We start from the raw sequence: 20,951 nt of genomic DNA on the forward strand, positions 1-20,951 counted from the left end.
ATTTATTTTACAGTTATAGAAAATAACTTTGAAGGGCTCGAATAATCGCATAATTATTTTTTCTTTTTTTCCGGTTAATAATTTTAGATTTTCTCTATTTGATTCCATTACAAGAAAAGATGGAGGAGATCGGCTTGCAACCACAAGACAAGGTACCGGTTTTGCTTCTTTTTAGCGTATTCCAAGTTAGATATTGCATATTGTTTTCTTTTATGTATTATTCAGTGTCTATGAGTCCTTCAGTGTAATGTTATTTTACTTTACATGACAATTAAAACTCCTCTAACCCTTTGTAAAACACTGCACATGGTGAAAAAAGCTTTGTCATTCTGTCAAATAAATGAAATTATTTGGATTTTTGCAATATACTGAGATAAGATATTATCATTCCATAAAAGACATAGGCTTACTAATTAATATGACCATTTTCAGCACTATTGACAGGTCCAGCACTATCTCTTGATTAACCTATATAGCTTGAAAAAGCTATATAGCTTCATTAAGTTATTCAGAATAGCTTAATTAAGCTACTTTATCACATTTTTTTTCTCAAATGTTTTATTTTTTCAGCATGTGCAAAATGTCGCACCTTGGTGCACTGGAAATGTTAAACTTTGAACTCTATGCATGTAAAATCACTCATCAAATTGCGTCTCTTTGAGAGACTTTGTACTCAAAGTTTTAAAAGTTATGGGGCTATTAATTGACTTTTTAAACAAGTTTAATCAAGAGATTGTTCTGGACCTGTTGGTACCATTGGACCCATTTGACAGCTAGGGTTCTCCATGTGTCTTTCACATTTTTGGAGACCCTACACAGTTAATTTCCATAACACCCCTGTTTTAAAAAAAATCAGCAACAAAGTTATTCATAGTAAATTTCTAGTGCCACAGTAAGATTTAGGGAATAAATTTATATTCCTTTGGTTTTTGTGACTGGTAATGTTGAAATATTGGCCGCAAGTTGAGTTGCAGATTGAGCAAAGCCTACCTAACTGACATTTACCTTCCAATTAGTGATCAATCTCCCATATTATCCGGGACATATTTTACTGACGTAATGATGATCTTTTTTAATTTTATTTCAATTTTTATTTAAAAAAAAAAAAAAAAGAAGAAACCACCATTTAAAAAATCTGGCCATAACGCGTAACGACATTCACGACATATTTACCATGATGAAATTTTATACAATATACATATATACACAGATACAAAGTATTTGTGTATTGAGAATTCTTTTATTGAAAAAGGATTTAATTTAATTACTATGACAAAAAACTTTAAACATAATTTGCTTTAATTTACATGTTAAAAATGAAAATTGAAGGTTTCATATTTCAGTATTGACCTGTAGTAAATGTGCATTATATGTTCTGCTTTTAGTTTTGAAAAAAAAAAAAAAAAAAAAAAAAAGCCTTTTCACATTTTTTCTGCTATATATTTGAGAGAGCATAGGTTCAATTTTGAAGTTATTTTTCCTCTCTCTGCCTAATAAATTAACTACTGCAACATCTTTTTATTAAATTTGAATATAGGCCTACACTGTCTTTGATCACTTTATTTTATCATATATATATATATATAGTTTTTTATCCCAAGATTCCTTGATATGTTCATAAATATCGTTTCTCTTTTTCTTGGTTCAATCAGAGACATGTGTTTGGTTCCATTCGATTCAGTTCGCCATTTTCGCAGTTAATACCGCCATGATTTCCCAAGAACGTTTTTCCTGCTATATAAAATTCTCTTTATAACGTTAAAAATTCGCATACCGCCATCCGCCACCCTGTTTTCAAAACAAACGTCCATTTTTAAATGTCAATTATCTCGGGTTAATACCGCCAAGGTGTATGTGGTCATGAAGCACGGTTAATTGGTTGACGCTATCCCTGTTGTAAAGCATGCAAAGCCAGTCAAGGTACATGCAATTAAGTAAAAAATAATTTTAACATGAACTGTTAGAATAATTTTGTTTTTCTGTTTAATAAAATCATATAATTAAGGCTTAGCCACGAAAGCGGTCGTTGTTAATTTCGCCGATAACGAATTATTTTCATGATCTCTGCTTTTAAAAACAATTCAAAATTTGCTTTAAAAATAAGTATAAGTCAGAAATTGTGAACGTTTCATTAACAATGCTTTTATAAACAATGAATTTATTTAAGAACTTATTTTACATACTAATTTAGGCAATATATCACAACGATCACCCCGCATTTTTTTTTCAATATTACGTGCAGATTTACATGCATACGCATGTACTTGTCTTAATTTCATAACTGAATATTTTTTTTAGCGAAATTGTACATAAAAAAATTACTTAAAGTATTTTCAAATTTAAAAATATGTTTTTAAATACATGTACATGTGATAATAAGAATAGAAACGCTAAATGGTATTTTTAAGAACGATAACCCTACGTCTTATTTCCTAAAAGATGGAAAATTCAATTCATCGCCAAATTCGTTATACCGCCATGATTTCTAAATCACAAAAGGTGGCGGTTTATCGAGAATTAACTGTAGTTTGATTGATTTTAAATTCTTAAAAACGATACCAATAGTTGTCCATAAGGCCATAATAAAAATATTCCTAGATTCTCATCCCCGCCCGCCCCGAATTTATACCCCCGCCTCGATTTTTTTTATTTCTGTTTTTCTTCATCTTAATTCTGATCAGGATCGGTATTCATCTACCATTCTACTTTTGTTTTAAATCCCGCGAAAGTCGACATGATTTTGACAGCTGAAAAAATGGTAATTGCTGTAATACATGCGTATATATTTTAAACAATTTAAGGGTCATTGGTTGAAAGATATTGGTGATGATGTGAAGTGAGAGATAATTGAACCTTTACTTTTATTCGGATATTGTAGATAGAATTACACCGATTGACCAGGTCAATAAAAAATCTGCAAAATTGAAAAAATAAAAAATGTAAAATAAAAGCCGCCCGCCCGCCTCGATTTTTAAAAAAAATTCGGATGAGAATCTAGCAATTTATTTATTATGGCCTAATGACCGAACTTCTTGCTCAATCAACATGATCAATCCAATAAAATTTTGTTGTGTTGAGTAGGATAAAATTTCTATTTTTCTCCAGTGGTTAACTCTTGATAAATTACCTTTTAATCGCTATTTGGATCTTCATCAATATTTATCTCCAAAAAATCTTGTTAAACATGAGCTCCTCATTCTTTTCAGGTATTGTGGGCACCTATTGCTATAAATTTCAACTAAATTTGATCGTTAGAATTTATTTACCTTTTGTCATCATGGTCTTTGCTTATTTTAATGGTTATTGAAATATTTGTGCCAAATTTTATTAAGGAGGATTCAATATTGGTGGAGTCCCGTCCAGGGACATCTCAAACTGCAAGTCATCTAGATCCTTTTGCCTCAGATGTTGAAGATCTGTATGTCAAATACAAAGTAAGTATAGGAAATATGGTCAAATACCATCTAGTATATTTGTCAGATGTTTTACAAAATTTAATTGGATAAAAATGGACACAACTAAAATCTCAGCTGTAAAAAGATTTTAAACAGTTAAACATTTTGTTTAACTCCACATCTGTTTTTATCATAAGCACTTGACGTTTTTAACCTTTCTCTTCATAAATAAAAAAAATCATCTATACTTATTTTAGTATAGGGGATTTTTTAATTTAAGAGAAAGGTAAATAATGTCAGGGTGGTTTTTATCGTGTTTGTGTAACGACTAAAGTCGTTCTTTTTATGGTTCTTTATTTTAAATCAAATTATCAAATTGGCAATGAGCTACAAACAAACAAATATATATACACACATTACCAATAGAACACACAAACAAAAATGAAAGAATTAATCAGTGTATGAATTTAAATTCAACTAACCACATACCACCAAAATATGGCGATGCCACACCCATGCAGTCACTCTTACTTTTACTGCACGTGTGGTATCTACATTTAAATAAACAGAATACCGGTATTTATTAAATTAACAATAAAAGGATATAAAATTTAGTATAATTCAAGTTTAATAAAACACAAGATTAACAAACATTCTTACCGTAACACGCATCACTCTCAAACTCAATCGAACACGTTCAGTCCTAAAGGGCATCAGCACAGTGAGTATTAATAGATAACTTGACAAATCAGTTTAAATCTTAGAGATTTACTCAACAAAATAATAATTTTATAAATTCAGTTCACTGCACGAAAATTAATTAAAGATAGATAACAACTAGATTGATATTCAAATACTTGAATTTTTATAAAGTTTTTAAAAATATAATCTCTAAATAAAATTAAATATTTTTTACAATTATTAAATTATAAATAGACTAAAAATAAAGTATGGTGCACATTTTTTTTTCATTATGTTGCACAAAATCAACCGTTATATTCGTACAAAGTTAATACAAACATTTACAATTTTTAAAGAAAATTGCATTGCTTTAAAAATTAAATATTTATTTTATTAACAAATTGTCAAAGACAATAGAATTCCTTGCACACCAGGAAGAAACAAAAGAGGTGGGGAACAATAAATTGTGTGTGCGTGACTTCTTATTTTGCAAAATCTATATAAATGTTCTAATAATTATTCTACTGAAAAATCTAGGCCTTCTCTAAAGTCTGTTTAGGAAATTTTTGTTTTTTTTTTTTTCAAAGCAAAATCACACACATATGTAAAGTTTGACACTTATATATAACAATATGTAAGGTGACAATTTTCATTAGGCCAGCATTTTTTTATTTTTAGTTACAATCTCTCTAAGTTTTTGAATTTTCAGAAAAAAAATAAAATGTGAAAAACAGAATTTTTTCTTTCCGATGTCAAATTTCTATACTGACAAATTATCTTTTCCTTACATATTTAAACTCCGGTTTTAAATTTGTGTCAAGTCCATAGCAGCACCTTGGTTTAATGTAAATATTTATCGATAGGAGTGCCATTCAAAACGTTTCACCCGTTCAGAGAACAATAAAATGCTGACGACTTTGTTGCAAAGTGACATGTTGGTGAGAAATAATGTATCCGTATTCAAAAAATCAAAATAAAAATTTTCCTCGGGACAGGTTTGAGAACTGCCCATGGTAGCTATTGTCAGAGATATTGATTAATTTTATATGGCCTAACAGTCTTAGCAGATATTCAAATACTTGAATTTTTATAAAGTTTTTAAAAATATAATCTCTAAATAAAATTAAATACCTGGCGCAAGGACAGTAAACAATAGCCTAAAGAAATAAAATATTTCAACTATTTAAAAACAAGAATATACAAATATATACAGGCATGTAGTATCATTTATGGCAGCCAGAAAAATTATTTTACACTTAATTGAAAAAAATTAATACAAACATTTACAATTTTGCAGGTTTATGAAAGGATTTATTATTTTTATAATCTTCATTACATTAATATTTTAGAATAATTTCTACCTAACACACATTAAAAACAAAAATGAAGATATATTAAAAGAGATTTAAAAAATTAATTTTTAAAAAAAATCTGTATTTTGTCCAACATCAAAAGATTTATATCATGCCCCCAACTGGTAGATGATGAAATAAACAATTAAAGGTTGTATTTTCCCATTTGTAACCTTTATGTGTCCAGTGACAACAAGCTTGTGAGAGCAAAATAAAGGCAAAAATTAATGTAGAAAAGTCGATAATGTATCCAAAATATAATTTTAATTTTTTTTAAAGTTTGACACTAATCATTAACAATATGTAAGGTATGACAATTATCATTATGTTGGGATTACATTTCTAATGTCTATAATTGTTTGAATTGACTATTTCTTTATAGGATCAAATTACTATGTAAGAATTTTGTCTACTATTGATCGAGAATTGTTGAAACCATCTGCCAGTGTAGCTCTCCACAAACACAGCAATGCTCTAGTAGATGTATTACCACCTGAAGCTGACAGCAGCATCACTATGTTACAAGCAGGTATGTATGTTTGGTAATGTTGCCAGTGGACCATAAGAAATTTGTTTCAATCCATTCTGATGTTGATGTTGATTTTGTTGTTTTTCACTCATCTGTAGATGAGAAACCTGATGTTCAGTACTCAGACATTGGAGGGATGGACATTCAGAAGCAGGAAGTCAGGGAGGCAGTGGAGCTCCCCCTAACTCACTTTGACCTCTATAAACAGATTGGTATAGACCCTCCCAGAGGGGTCCTTATGTATGGTCCCCCTGGCTGTGGTAAAACTATGTTAGCAAAAGCCGTGGCTCATCACACAACAGGTACTGATGATCTTTGCTACACAGAATTTAAAAAAAAATGGATTTTTTCTAATATAGTATTGACTTTTTATTTGATACTGATATAAATAATTAAATTCAGTCTGTTTACACTTTTCTAGCTGCCTTTATAAGAGTGGTGGGCTCAGAATTTGTGCAGAAGTACTTAGGAGAGGGCCCTCGTATGGTCAGAGATGTGTTCAGATTAGCCAAGGAAAATGCCCCAGCTATTATATTTATAGATGAAATCGATGCTATAGCAACCAAAAGATTTGATGCTCAGACTGGAGGTATGCATAAAGAGGGGGATTCTGTGAATAGAAAATAAAACTATTGAAAATCTTTACAAAGAATTTGAGGGGCCAGTGGTACACAAAATCTTTTAAATAGATTAAATCGCTCTCAAAGAATTGAAGGATCTTTGATTGAATTGCATTTTATCATAATCTTGCATATTGTACAAATCATGAAATGCATATTAATTGTCATGATAAGAGACAATAATTAAATATTTTAAGAAAATATTTACCACAAAAAATATGAAGCTCTTTTATTTTTTCATGCAATAGACTATTATTGCAATATTGTATTGTATAAAACTGATTATTTACTCTTAATCTGTCACTGTTCAAATGTCATGAAAATCATACAAAACAGTTCAACATCTGCTTTTCCACAGACTTTAATTATGATTCACTTTAGATGTTCACATTCTCTACAAAATTTACATGCACGTCATGATTTTTAATAGCTGACAGAGAAGTGCAAAGAATTTTATTAGAGTTACTCAACCAGATGGATGGGTTTGATCAGACTGTCAATGTTAAGGTGAGCAGTTTTATTAACGTACACTTTGTGTTGAACATGTATTTGATTTGAATTGTTCACTTTTATTAAAGTTGTATACTAATATACATGTATTTCTCATTAGGTCATAATGGCAACAAATCGAGCCGATACTTTGGATCCGGCACTTCTACGACCAGGTCGTTTAGATAGGAAAATTGAATTCCCTATCCCCGATCGTCGACAGAAAAGATTAATTTTCTCCACCATTACCAGTAAAATGAATGTGAGTGAGGAGGTGGATCTAGAAGATTATGTGGCCAGACCAGACAAGATTAGTGGTGCTGACATTAATGCTATATGTCAGGAGGTGAGACAGTATACCTTTCATTGGCAAAATGCTGCTTCTTGCAAACACTATAAAAAGAAAAATAGGCATGAAAGCATATTTTTTCATAAGTTTATACCATCAACCTTGAAAGTCAAATCAGAATTTTTATATTAATATCATTAGATTGCACCATGCAGAATAAATGAACAAAAAATGAATTTCAGAGAAGGTGGGTCATTCCATTTGAGACTCAACAATTATAACAAGGATATTAAGTTGTTCTGTGCCAAAATTACATGGATCAATAGATGTCCTTGACTTATATAATAATAATTCTCTAATGAAATGCATTTTATTTAAATATATATTTATTATTTTATAACTTTAGGCAGGGATGCAGGCTGTCAGAGAAAACAGATATATAGTGCTGGCAAAAGACTTTGAGAAGGGTTACAAAAACAACATTAAGAAGGATGAAACAGAACATGAGTTCTATAAGTAACTTTGTGTGATAGAAAGAATTTCTGTATTATATCAAATAAAATTTTCAATGTTTATTGTCAAATTTGAAAATCTACTACAAACAGTTGAACTCGAGTGATATTATTTACTGGCTTAGAATATTGGGTTGAAATTTGATAATGTATCTTCCAGTTCACATGAGTGGATACCAGTCCAATGCGTTACTGGAGAAATAGCTTTTTGAAGGAAACATTCAAAGAATTTTTTTATATGAAAAAAACCCCCCAAAAACTAAGGTGTATCCCAATAAATTTGATGATCAGTGTTTGGATCATTATTAAGTATAAGGGTTTTTAGCTCACCTGAGCCGAAGGCTCAAGTGAGCTTTTCTGATCACATTTTGTCCGTCGTCCGTCTAGCTGTCCGTCTGTCTGTCTGTCTGTAAACTTTTCACATTTTCGACTTCTTCTCAAGAACCACTGGGCCAATTTTGACCAAACTTGGTACAAAGCATCCTTGGGTGAAGGGAAATTTAAATTGTTAAAATAAAGGGCCAAGTCCCCTCACAAGGGGAGATAATCAAGAAAAGTCAAAAATAGGGTGGGGTCATAAAAAAATCTTCTTCTCAAGAACCACTGGGTCAGAAAAGCTGAAACTTAAGTGGAAGCATCCTAGGGTAGTGTAGATTCTAAATTATTCAAATCATGACCCCCGGGGGAAGGGCGGGGCCACAATGGGGAATCAAAGTTTAACATAGAAATATAGAGGAAAAATCTTTGAAAATCTTCTTCTCAAGAACCACTGTGCCAGAAAAGCTGAAACTTATGTGGAAGCATTCTGGGATAGTGTAGATTCTAAATTGTAAAAATCATGACCCCCGGGGGAAGGGCGGGGCCACAATTTGTAATCAAAGTTTTACATAGAAATATATAGGAAAAATCTTTGAAAATTTTCTTCTCAAGAACCACTGGGCCAGAAAAGCTGAAACTTATGTGCACATGGAAGGATCCTGGGGTAGTGTAGATTTTAAATTCTCTAAATTATGATCAGTAGGGTAGGGTGGGGATGCATTATGTATTACAAGGGGGAAATCTGGTAAAGAACAGAATGGTCAAAGCTTCTCAGGTGAGCGATGTGGCCCATGGGCCTCTTGTTTCTATACAAAAGGAAACTTTATTTTGTGTAGGACTATCTTGGTAAACACATGGGGATCACTTTGCCCTCTTTTACGGTCATAATAAAAAGAAATCTTGAACTTCCTGGAATCAGTTCAATACGGACCTCATCTATTTAATGGAGAGTTCAAGATCTCTTTAACAAAAATATGCAATTATCATTTGATATATGTAAGTGTACTTTATACACATTGGTAACAAAATTTATTATTCATATTGGGAGGGTTTATCAGGGAAAAAGTTGTCATCTGTTCAAAAGTCAAATGAGTCACTCGGATGACAAATTGTTATCTATTTTGTTTGACAGAAAGCTTTTCCACCTTTTGAAGGTGCTCAAATGACTATATAAGAGCAAGATGTGCTTGTGAAACACTGATGCCCCCTTATGGCAGTCAATGGTGAGGGTTGAATTTTCTCAAATGTAACCTCCAAGGTCACAATTGTTGGTATCCAATGGAAGGCCTTGTCTCAAGAATACAGCTGTGACATATGAAAGCCCTAGTGCCCAGTGTTCAAAAGTTGTGGCCAAGGTTGAAGTTTTTAAGAAATGGGTCAAGGTAAAAATTGTTGGTATCCAAAGAAAGGTCTTGTAAGAAGGAACATATCTGTAAGATATGAAAGCCCTAGTCCTAGTGTTCAAAAGTTATGGTTCAAGTTTTTAAAAAACAGACCAAACTCCAAGAAGAAGGTCAAAATTGTCGGTATCAAAAGAAAGGTCATGTCATACGGAATGCTCCTGTCAAATTTGAAAGCTCTTGTGCCTAGAGTTCAAAAGTTATGGCCTGGATTAAACATCATAAAAAGTAGGTCAAGGTCCAAGGTCAAAACTTGGTATCCTTGGAAAGATTTTGTCACAAGTTGTACACCTGTGGAATATGAAAGCCCTAGTGCCAGCTTTTCAGAAGTTATGGCCAATATTAATGTTTTTTTTAATATGTCAACTCCAAGGACAAAGTCAAAATTGTCGATATCAAAAGGAAGGTCTTGTCACAAGTAATACACAAGTGAAACATGAAAGCCCTAGTCCAACTGTTCTAAAGTCAACACCAAGGTCAAAGTTTGATAATTTTTTGTAGAATGGGTCAAACTCCAAGGTCAAGGTCACGATGTCTTTTGTGGTACCCAAAGAAAGATCTTGTAACAAGGGAATATACCTACGTTATATGAAAGCCATAGCCCCACCCATTCAAAAGTTATGGACAAGGTAAAAAATTTTGCGGCCAAACAGATAGACGGATGGACGTGGCAAAACTACATATACCCTTGAATTTTTCGGTTACGGAGACATAAAATGCATTCATAATTCATACTTCAGTTAGTGACCTATTATTATACCCCCCGCTTGAAAAGCGGGAGGGTATATAGTAATCGTTAATTCCGTCCGTCCGTCCGTCCGTCTGTCTGTCAGTCCATCCTTCCGTCCGTCTGTTACGCTTTGGGGTACCCATCTCTTATCCGCAACTCCTCTCATACCACTGAATGAAATTTGATGAAACTTTCACAGAATCTTTATTAATTACATATTGCCATTGTGCACCTCCTATTTTACTTTTTGATCCGACGCATATTTTGGGTTTTCCGGCCACAGCAAAACATGGACTTTGCCATTATAACTATATGGAGGCGGGGGGTATCATTTAGTGAGCTCATCGCTCACAGTACCTCTAGTTTTTATTATACCCCCCGCTTGAAAAGCGGGAGGGTATATAGTAATCGTTAATTCCGTCCGTCTGTACCTCTGTCCGTCCGTCCGTCCGTCTGTTACGCTTTAGGGTACCCATCTCTTATCCGCAACTCCTCTTATACCAATGAGTGAAATTTAATGAAACTTTCACAGAATCTTTATTATATATTGCCATTGTGCACCTCCTATTTTACTTTTTGATCCGACACACATTTTGGGTTTCCCGGTCAGAGCAAAACATGGACTTTGTCATCAGTTATAATCATATGGGAGGCGGGGGGTATCATTTAGTGAGCTCATTGCTCACAGTACCTCTAGTTTAGATAGACGTCTTTATTTACGCAATTTTAAATGATAAGGCATATACGTATAACATAAGCAGCACAACAAAAATCAAATGAACAATTGGAATTACTAATTTTAAATTTTTTTAAAAACACACTCTAAAATAAGTTAATTTAATAACCAATTTGCGCTCGTTTTTCTGTCAACATCAGCAATTTTCAGCTTTATTATTAGCTTTTCTTCCCGCTAAACCACAACACTTTTTGCAGACGATTGCCACACTTCCTCCAACTCCAACAGCAGCGACAACAACCAGAGAAACCATAACGTACTCCCATCCCGGCAGTCCTAGCAGCTTCTTATCTAATTCCGATTCCTCTAATTCAATAGGTAAAAAAGGCGGCGTCGATAGGGCTCCTTTTTCCATATCAAATGGTCCTATGATTTCATCCGTGGAGTCGTAGTTTGTGTGTATTGATTCTTCCTTTTGGGGAGCAGACTCTTTGCTTGAATGAGGTGAACCAGGTATGCCTAGTTCCTGTTGGTTGTTGATTTTGTTTAAACTGATGCCTATATTGGTAATAATAAATTTAATAATTATAATTTGCCTAATCAAGGATATATCATAACTGATTCTAACGGCAAAGAATAAAAGCTTGACATCACAGTCATACCTGTAAAGGGTATGATTTTTATGTCCCTGTTCATGGTTTTTTTTTAAGGTCACTCAGGTGATCTCTTTCAATCTCGTTTCGTCCGTCTTGAGTCAGGTCCAATTCTAAATTTTTTGAAAATTTCCAGCTTCTGAAATAGCTGAACCAATTTTGCTATGTAGAAACTAGTGGCAAAGGGGAAATTGAGCATAAATTTTTGAATTCATACCCCCTTTGGTATTAGGGATAGGACCAATAGCGTACGTCAAAATACAATGAAGCGCATTGAAGTGGTAAAATTTCCCGTTGGAATGGAACGTTTTGAGCTATCTTTAGAACGTTGATTGTCATACAATGACGCCCATTTCTTTAGAAAGTAAAAATCGGTCGCATGGTTCATTGGAATACCTGTAGAACAGGTATTCTAAAAATATAATATCCAATCAAATTGACAGTCTACATAAACACAGAGTACGCACGTGTTCGACCAATACATGTGTTATGGAAACTCCAATAAACAGATAAATTCATAATTATGTACAAATTCGTTGCAATACTTGTTTTATAGAAGGTGGAACTCTCTAAATCTCTCTTATAACTTTAAAAATCTCGATTTCAGTGAAACTGATGTTGCTTTTTGTAAAGAGTGGGGTGTCCTAAAACATTACCACGAATATTTCTTGTACGTTTCTAAAGAAATGGGCGTGTCATTCTGTAATAATTGACGTTCAAAACATGACTCAGAACGTTTCATCCAAACGGAAAATTTTACCACTTCAATGCGCTTCATTGTAAATGCCGTCTTCAAAATCTTAAATTCTTGACATCGAGCAGTCAAACTTTTGGCATAATTATGATACACATGAAGCACTACTTTACCTGAATTCAGTTGTTTGTTCATGGAGCGAGCCAATAAGGATTGTGTCGCTATGGAAACCAGAATAATCAGGATCCTGAATTAGAAAATTGAAAATCATTATATAAAGTGTTAATCGAAACGTTAAACCAAATAAATAATCTTACGAGATAGGAATACGCACAAGAGTATGAAACCGAACATGTCAAATAAAGAAACACTTATAGGTACATCCAAAAAATAATAATACCAAACTGTTATATTAATGATATGCTAGAACTGAAGATAACACTCGCAATTTAAAATGCAAATATATTAGACAAAAAGGCTTATAACAAAAGAAACATACAAAAAGTATTGGTCCATGCCAATTGTAAAATACTACTACTTGTTCAATGATAACCAGAAAACAAGTCTGATTCCTACGGTAAATTATATTTTCCTTTTTTAATATAAAATTTTCCTTTATCTGAGATATGAACAACAATCTCTAAGACAGATGTATTGATAAATTTGAGTTAAAGAGCCCTTCCTTAACATTAAGCACTGCTTTGTTATCACAAATCCCTCATAATATGTGTATTCTGCTTGTGTTTAAAGTTGTTAATCCAGACTTTCTGTACATATGAAATGATTTAAAATTTGATATTTGTTCAACAAATTCTTTTATCAATATGTACAGCTAAAATTGGCTTTTCATACACAGAAAAACTGAATTCGCCTTTCATGGAGTGCATTTCATTTAGGTGTACTTAAATGCTTCATTGTGTAGAACAAAAAGTTTATTATCTAGGCCTCATTTCTCAGACTTGTATCTTTATTAAATCGTCAAATCCCCTCCTCCTCAGACCTGTAACATTCTTACTATGTTCAAATGATTAATAATTGAGTTCGCTTAGATTTCATTCCTAAGAATTACGTTTATAATATAAAATGAAAATAAACTTTTATAGCAATGAAACATAAAGAAGAAACTGTCTAAAATTCACTATTTATACTTTTTTCTTGGTCCTATCTGGATAATGATTAGTAAACTACAACGAACTGTAACGAGGGAATCGCTTACAATCAAACCAATAATCAAATATAAAACATTTCTCTTTATCTCCAGACTGAGTGGTATAACGAATAATTCTGTTGTTTCCCGACACAATTTGCAATTACACAAAAACGCACCCTAGCAAGTCACAGAGACACCTTTATTATTTAAATTAAAGTCACTAATACCCCATTCATACGACATGATTTGCATACCTAAGTATATTTTACTCATATGTAAATTTACTCACATATGCAGTTTTTGTCGTATGAACTGATTTGCACACATGTTAATTCTGCACAGTTGAGTAAATTTACACCTGGTCAGGACTAGGTGTAAATTAACTTTTGCATACATGTTGCCGCAAATTATTAGTTCATGTGTGTAAATTTTGTCGTATGAACACGTAGCAAATTTACTTATGTACGTATGTATTTTGTTTTGTTTTGTTTATTGCATAAATCTCCATTTTAAGTGTTGTTTCGGTTGTTTATGCATTATAAAGTTTATAATATCAGTCTGTTAACATGGCGGCTAGAAAGCCAAAGAAAAATAACTGGATTTTTTAATGGTCATCTTTGCTAGACTTCAGGGACAGCTGAAAGAAAATTGAGTTTTGATAAGGGTACTGCTTTAAGGTCTTTAAAGGATACGCCGGTGTAAAGACGAATAATGACCCCCATAGAATAATGACCGGGGGTCATTTTTCGACAGCGAAAAATGACCCCCGGTCAATATTCTACGGCGAAAAATGACCCCCGGTCATTATTCGACGTCGAAAAATGACCCTTTTGTCCGTAGAAAAAGTGTCACCACCCTAAAAATTTGCAGAACCCACGTGAAGAAAAATGACCCCCGTAGAAAAATGACTCCCTGTGGATTTAAGCTGAAATTTTTATGGGGCAAAAAATAGATAAAGAAGCATATTGGCCAAAATGCTCACCTGAGCTAATTGGGAATAAATTGATGATATGTTGATCTCATAACATTATACAATTATAGCTATATTTTAAGGTCAATGCGATGATTCAGAATTTAAAGGAGTAAAAAATTTATCGAGCCTAAAGGATTGAGTAAACATTGTTTTTTGATGTTGAAAATCATCGTACTGACAGAAAAAATCAGCAGTATTATATATTATATCCTCCGCTTGAAAAGCGGGAGGGTATATAGTGATCGGAATGTTCGTCCGTCCGTCTGTTACGCTTTGGGATATCCATCTCATCCGCAACTCCTCTTACATATAAAAAGATGTGTTTGTGAAACAGCTATGCCCCTGTATGGCAATATAGCGAAGATTAAACTTTTCTTAAATGCAATTTAAATATATTGGTGCCCAACGTAGGGTCTTCTCACAAGAAATACAATTGCAAAATAGGAAAGCCCTAGCGCCACTTGTTCAAAAGTAATGGCTAAGGATACGTTTTTTGAAAGGTACAGTGTAGGTCAAACTCAAAAGTCAAATGGTCAAAGTTGATGGTCTCTTAAGAAAGGTTTAATGTAACAAGGATTACATATGTGAAGTATGAAAACCAAAGCCCTTACCGTTCAAAAGTAATGGCCAAGGTTAAAGTTTTTTTTATAAGTACGGAAATCTCCAAGATCAAGGTCAGAAGGTTAAAGGTTTTAGTATCCAATGAAAGGCCATGCCATAAAAAATACATATGTGAAGTATGAGAGTACTAGTATCTACCGTTTAAAAGTTATGGCCAAAATAAAAATTTGGCATTTTTGTGTAAAATGGGACAAACTCCAAGTAAAGGTCAAATTTGGCGGGACCCAAAAAAAGGTCTTGTCACAAGAAATACACATATTGAATATGAAAGTCATAGCTCAAATAAATGAAAAGTTATGGTCAAGATTAAAGTTTTCTCGGACAAACAGACCGCCAGATAGACAGACAGACATACAGACGGACACGATAAAACTATATACTATATATATTTAAAATATCTTTAATCATATTGTGATAGCTGCATGTATAGGATGGAACATAAAAAAATATACAGCAGGCGTCCTGTCATCCATTTCTATTTTTACTCACTCGTCCGAATGAAACCTTATTAATTCGAACAAATAACTTATTTGTACGCGCCGATATTAATTAAAAACAATTTTTTTTTCGGAAACAACGTATCAATAGAGTCAGTTAAGATTGATTGATTGTATAATGTGTTAAACATTAAGTCTCTCTCCAGAATATTTCACTGATATGGAGACGTCACCATTGCCGGTGAAGGGCTGCAAATTTAGGCCTATGCTCGGCACTTACGGCCTTTGAGAAAAAAAATTATATTCATAAATTTCATCTCCAGCGTGTGTTGGATCCATTTACATGTGCCATCTTTGATTTTCTAGGTTTGCTCCTTTATCAGAGATAATGAAGATTAATTGAATGATTGTGAATTGCTCAAAACTGATCTGCCAATATTACGCCAGAGAGAAATGAGGAACTTTATTACCCCTACGTGCTAAGAAGAATAAAGATCAAATCATAGACCTAAATCGCTTTAAGTCTATGATCAAATCTATTCGAACAAATGCATGGATTACTCGAAGGAAGAACAATTATAATGTACAGCATATTTTCCCTTTCATCTGTTATAAATTTTGTATTGCTTTAAAGGGGGTCATTGCTAAGAAGAACAAAGATCAAATCATAGACCTAAATCTCTTTAGTCTATGATCAGATCTATTCAAACACATGCATGAATTACTCGAAGGAAGAACAATTATAATATACAGCATATTTTTCCCTTTCATCTGTTATAAATTTTGTATCGCTTTAAAGGGGGTCATTTTTCAATGGGGGTCAATTTTTAATAGTACTAACATATAAAATAATGACCCCTGGGACTCTTTTTCTACAAAAAATGATTTTTTTCTACGGGTGGGGGTCATTTTTTGTCGTTGAAAAATGACCCCCCGGTCATTATTCGATGGGGGTCATTATTCGTCTTTACACCGGGTTATTCTAGCATAGTTCTTTCCACAAATGGCTTTTTCAACTCTGAAATAATATCTCTAGTGTCCTCTGAGATAAATTTGAATTTGCAAAAATGTGCGCATCTTGCACTCTTTCTGGCAAACCTATGTTTATGCCTCTAACTTATTAAGATATAGCTGTGGTCGCGCAAACATGTGCCCTTCGGGATCAATAATAGTCCCTTTACAATTCAAGTAGTCTCTTCATGAGAATGCTCCGGAGCTGTGATAGGAATAGGCATTACATTAATCGACCGGACCCCATTACAGATTGACTTTCTTCTACCTTTCTTTGTTTTTAAACCAAGGCAGTGTACTGACATAAATTGATGCTACATGAATTTCAACAACCCTGTTGAAAATAAGCATTTTTAAGCACTCTCTATCCTTGGCACCTGATTCCATCATGAATTTCTAGGGATTCGTGTTTATTTCCTATTCATATATTTGTTTTGTTTGAATTTTTTTAAATCGACCGCCCATTTCATTCTCCAGGAAAATACATATAATATTCAAGCAGATACTTCATAATGACCTTGCAAACTTGATGTACTGTAGATTTCCAAACACCAAAAAGATTTCCAGTTGTACTTTTTTCTGCTAAAGACGCCATTCAGAAGATGGCAAGAGCCATCTTTTTCTTAACACCCATCGGCTCTTCTATAGTCTTTAGGACCAAGGCCAAAACATTTTCCAATTTTAAACAATGAATTTAATTATTTTTTTCCTCTGTAAATTTTTCCAAAAATCTATTAAGATCGCTTTTTTTCCCGTACCAAAAAATAAATGGATCGGATTTCCGCCTTCCTTCTTTGAGGAACATTCGAAAGTCAGTCTTATACCCAAATAGTAAGAAAATAACCTTTTTTTAAAAATCTACAATTCTGAATCTGTAGATCTCCTTATTTTATATGAATGATAAGGATTTACTTACAGTACATAAATCTCGTCTGAACATATAGCAAATTTACTTTTACTTACGTGTGTATATTTACTCATATGTAAATTTGCACACGTAAGCAAATTTTCGTTGTATGAATGGGGTATAAGACACAAATAAAAGTCACAAAGACACTAGTCATTGAGAAACAAAAGAACTAGATTCCTGAGGTGAGTGGTCTAACGAACAATTCCGTTGTTTGCCGACACAGCCCAAGAACCTAGCCCGAGACGTGTTACCCAAGCGGTGAGTAACGATCAAGTAACCAAATACTGCATGGGTGTCTGTATTTATACTTTTTCTCCTATGATTAATTAATAATGATAAGTTAATGATTGGGGAACTCTGATTGGCTGTTATATAAACGAGGATTGGTTAAATATAAAATAATTCGATTGGAAGATTACGGAGACATTTCAATCCACCATAATTATTCTATTTCATTACATTACCCACGCCTTTGAAAAAAAATATGCGTCCTCGCATAGGTAAACAGTATAATAAGGTGAAAGACATTGAAGTAATAAACTACCTTACTCATTTTTATATACATGTTCAGAAAGAAACGTAGTCACTGAGATAAGCTGGCCTGCTTCTCTTTCGTTTGCTATCTGCCTGAAAAGACTCCTTTTTATTTGTAGCCTCAGTATCTTCAGCAATCTCACAGGAATCAAACACTGTTTTTTCTGCAATATTTTTCTCTTGCAAGGTTTTGATTTTAGGATCTGGCCTGGGGGGAAAAACTTAGACGAGCTCACTTTTGATCTCAGTCTCACTTTTCCACTGTATATTCCTTTGGAAAAAGTGAGACTAAGATCAAAAGTGAGTTCGTCTAAGTTTTATGGTCCCCAGGTCAGGTCTTTCACTGGCCTTATTCTCTCAGTATGAATTACTTGGTTTGTACCCCTATGTCCACAATTTACTTTATAAAAACAGTGGGACATTTCTCAATAATTTCAAATGGCCCTTGCCAATATGACGAGAACTTGGGAGATGTACCAGTCTTATGTTTTTGGAAAGTAAACGTAAACTCTGTCACCTGGCTTAAATGACTTCCAGCTTTATTTTCTCTCATGGTACCACTTCTGTCGTTCTATACTCTCTTTTGTCATTTCCCTGACAACTGCATGTGCTTATTCTATAATTTTTGTTGTAACTTCCAAACCCATCTATTCTGTGGTATTCTCTTAATATCAGAATGGACCTCATATACAATATCCAGAGGTGTAGCGACCTCTCTACCTAACATAATTTTGTTCGGAGTTGCACCAGTTGATTCGTGGACTGCTGCTCTGTATGTCATCATTACGTATGGGAGATGTTCATCCCAATCCGTATGGTGCTCATTGACATATGCTGACATGGTAGCTAGTGTCTTGTTGAATCTTTCAAACATCACGTCCGATTGGGGGTGGTACAGGGTGGTATGTGTTTTCTCTATATTCAAAAGCTGGCACATTTCTGTAAAAAGATTGCTCTCAAACTGGACTCTTTGTTCTTTCATCATGGAACTGTCCTTATACTGTACGTCTTTCATTGTATGGCACAGCAGCTTGCAGAGAAACTTTGCCATTTTCGTGCTTTTTTCTTTTGGAAGAGCATTCCTTCTTCTAATACCAGAGCATCCAACTGAGAACATAGAGGCTTTATGAAGTTGCTATGACCAGAAATCTCTGATGACTCCGGCTTTACACCTTTTTCAACCCATTTGATCAGTTGATTTATGTCTCTGTCATCGGTTTGGCTTTCAAAGACAACTTAACCAGAGGTGCTACACTACTTATAGTATTAACTATACATTCAGAGGATGTACAACATGCTTTTCTGAAAGGTAAACGGCTGAGGGCATCAGCATTTCATGTTTATTCACTGGTCTGTGTTCAATTGTCATTTGAAAATTGCTCAATGATTCAAACCATTGAGCAAGCTGGTCTTCTGGATTCTTGCTGTTCATTAGCCATTTTAAAGAACTGTGATCTGTTCTAACTTAAAACTGTTTGCGATACAAGTAGTGTTTGTAATATTTTGTAAAGTAAACAACAGCTAACAGCTCCTTTCTTGTCAAGCAGTATTTACGTTCGGCCTTAGATAAGGTTCTGCTGCCAAAAGCAATTACTCTTTCTACTCCATTTTGTATCTGTGAAAGAACTGCCCCTATTGCTAAGTCACTAGCATCTGTATCCAAAATAAATGACTGTGTAAAGTCAGGATGGGCAAGAATTGGTGCAGAGATAAGTGCATGTCGAAGCGAGTTAAAGGATGCTTGACAATCATTTGTCCATTTGAAATTTGTTTCCTTTTCAGTCAATTTGTTCAGTGGCTTTGCCTTTTCTGCGGAGATATGTATAAAACGCCTGTAGTAGCTGCAGAGACCTAAAAATCTTTTTACCTCTGTAAGATTTGTAGGCACAGACAAATTTTGTACTGCAGATATTTTTGAAGGATCAGTGCTTACTCCTTCTTCTGATACCACGTGTCCGAGAAATTCAACATTCTTATGAAACAGGTGACACTTTCTTGTTTTCAGTTTTAGTTTAGCAGATGGCAGTCTATCAAAAACCTGTGTGAGGTTTTCTAACATGTTGGTAAACGACGTTCCGATAACAATTATGTCATCTAGATACACCAGACATGCCATTGCAAGCCACTCAGAACAGTGTCCATTAACCTTTTGAAAGTTGCCGGGGCATTCCAAAGGCCAAACGACATTACATTAAAGTGGTATAAACCACGTTTAGTTGCAAATGCTGTTTTTAATTTATATGAGTCGTCGATGCCAATACCCGGAGCACAAGTCAAGGGTTGAGAACCACATTGCTTCGGAAGACTGTCTAATGAGTCGTCGATGCGTGGAAGTGGGTTGGTGTCTTTGACTGTAGCTGCATTAGAACACCTGTAGTCCACGCAGAAACGCAGAGAACCATTTTTCTTTTTAGCCAAAACTCCTGATGCCAACGAGCTATTCGATTTCTCTATAATATTCCTGTCAAGCATGTCATCTAACTGTTTGTCCATCTCATCCTGTAAATGATGTGGAATTCTTCGTGGAGGTTCTTTCAGTGGGGAGCATTCTTGGTATCAATCGTGTGTTTGACTAGTGAGGTGCCTCCCAAGTTTCTGTCTGACATCGCAAATATATCTGCATACCTAGTCAAGAACTTCTGTAATTTAGGTATTTCACCAGCATTTAGATTAACTTTAGATCTCTCGAACAGACCCTGCAGATGGGACGGCAGATCTTTAGAAGTTGGTTCATAAATATTGTCGACTGAACTCAAATTTGCAAAAAATGTTCTTGGATGCACTGTGTTTGATGTTCATGGGATGGATTCATTATTCGAACTGGTATTTCTCCATCTTTTACATATCCAACTGATCTTGCTATTAACGCTTTTCCTGCTTTGAGAAACTTTTCTGATGATTCTATCATACCTAAAATTTCTTTCATGTCGCAGGATTTTGACGGCATTGAGACCTTACAATACGTAGTATTTCACTT

At 33.9% G+C, this 20,951-nt stretch overlaps 2 protein-coding genes across 3 annotated transcripts; one reads left to right on the plus strand and one right to left on the minus strand.

Annotated features, from left to right (window-relative positions):
- The first annotated feature begins 3 nt into the window (after positions 1-3).
- Positions 4-7,928, plus strand: LOC134281803 (26S proteasome regulatory subunit 6B-like). Its single transcript, XM_062764238.1, has 9 exons — positions 4-152; positions 3,333-3,498; positions 3,676-3,681; positions 5,811-5,957; positions 6,056-6,259; positions 6,379-6,546; positions 7,008-7,084; positions 7,188-7,412; positions 7,762-7,928. The coding sequence occupies exons 1-9, from the start codon at positions 120-122 to the stop codon at positions 7,873-7,875; spliced, it is 1,140 nt and encodes a 379-aa protein (XP_062620222.1). The 5' UTR covers positions 4-119; the 3' UTR covers positions 7,876-7,928.
- Positions 7,929-11,178: 3,250 nt separating this feature from the next.
- LOC134281891 (uncharacterized) lies at positions 11,179-18,086 on the minus strand. Of its 2 annotated transcripts, none has more exons than XM_062764328.1 (3): positions 18,028-18,086; positions 12,512-12,585; positions 11,179-11,549 (listed from the first exon to the last, which is right to left on the minus strand). In XM_062764328.1, the coding sequence occupies exons 2-3, from the start codon at positions 12,531-12,533 to the stop codon at positions 11,188-11,190; spliced, it is 384 nt and encodes a 127-aa protein (XP_062620312.1). In that variant the 5' UTR covers positions 12,534-12,585; positions 18,028-18,086; the 3' UTR covers positions 11,179-11,187. The 2 variants fall into 2 exon arrangements, with proteins under 2 accessions (XP_062620312.1, XP_062620308.1); XM_062764324.1 differs by having other exon boundaries at positions 18,004-18,086.
- Between the last annotated feature and the right edge of the window lie 2,865 nt (positions 18,087-20,951).

The sequence above is a fragment of the Saccostrea cucullata genome, unplaced genomic scaffold (assembly GCF_032062105.1).
Source record: "Saccostrea cucullata isolate Sc308-1 unplaced genomic scaffold, CSIRO_AGI_Scuc_v1 ctg675, whole genome shotgun sequence".
Classification (NCBI taxonomy): domain Eukaryota; kingdom Metazoa; phylum Mollusca; class Bivalvia; order Ostreida; family Ostreidae; genus Saccostrea; species Saccostrea cuccullata.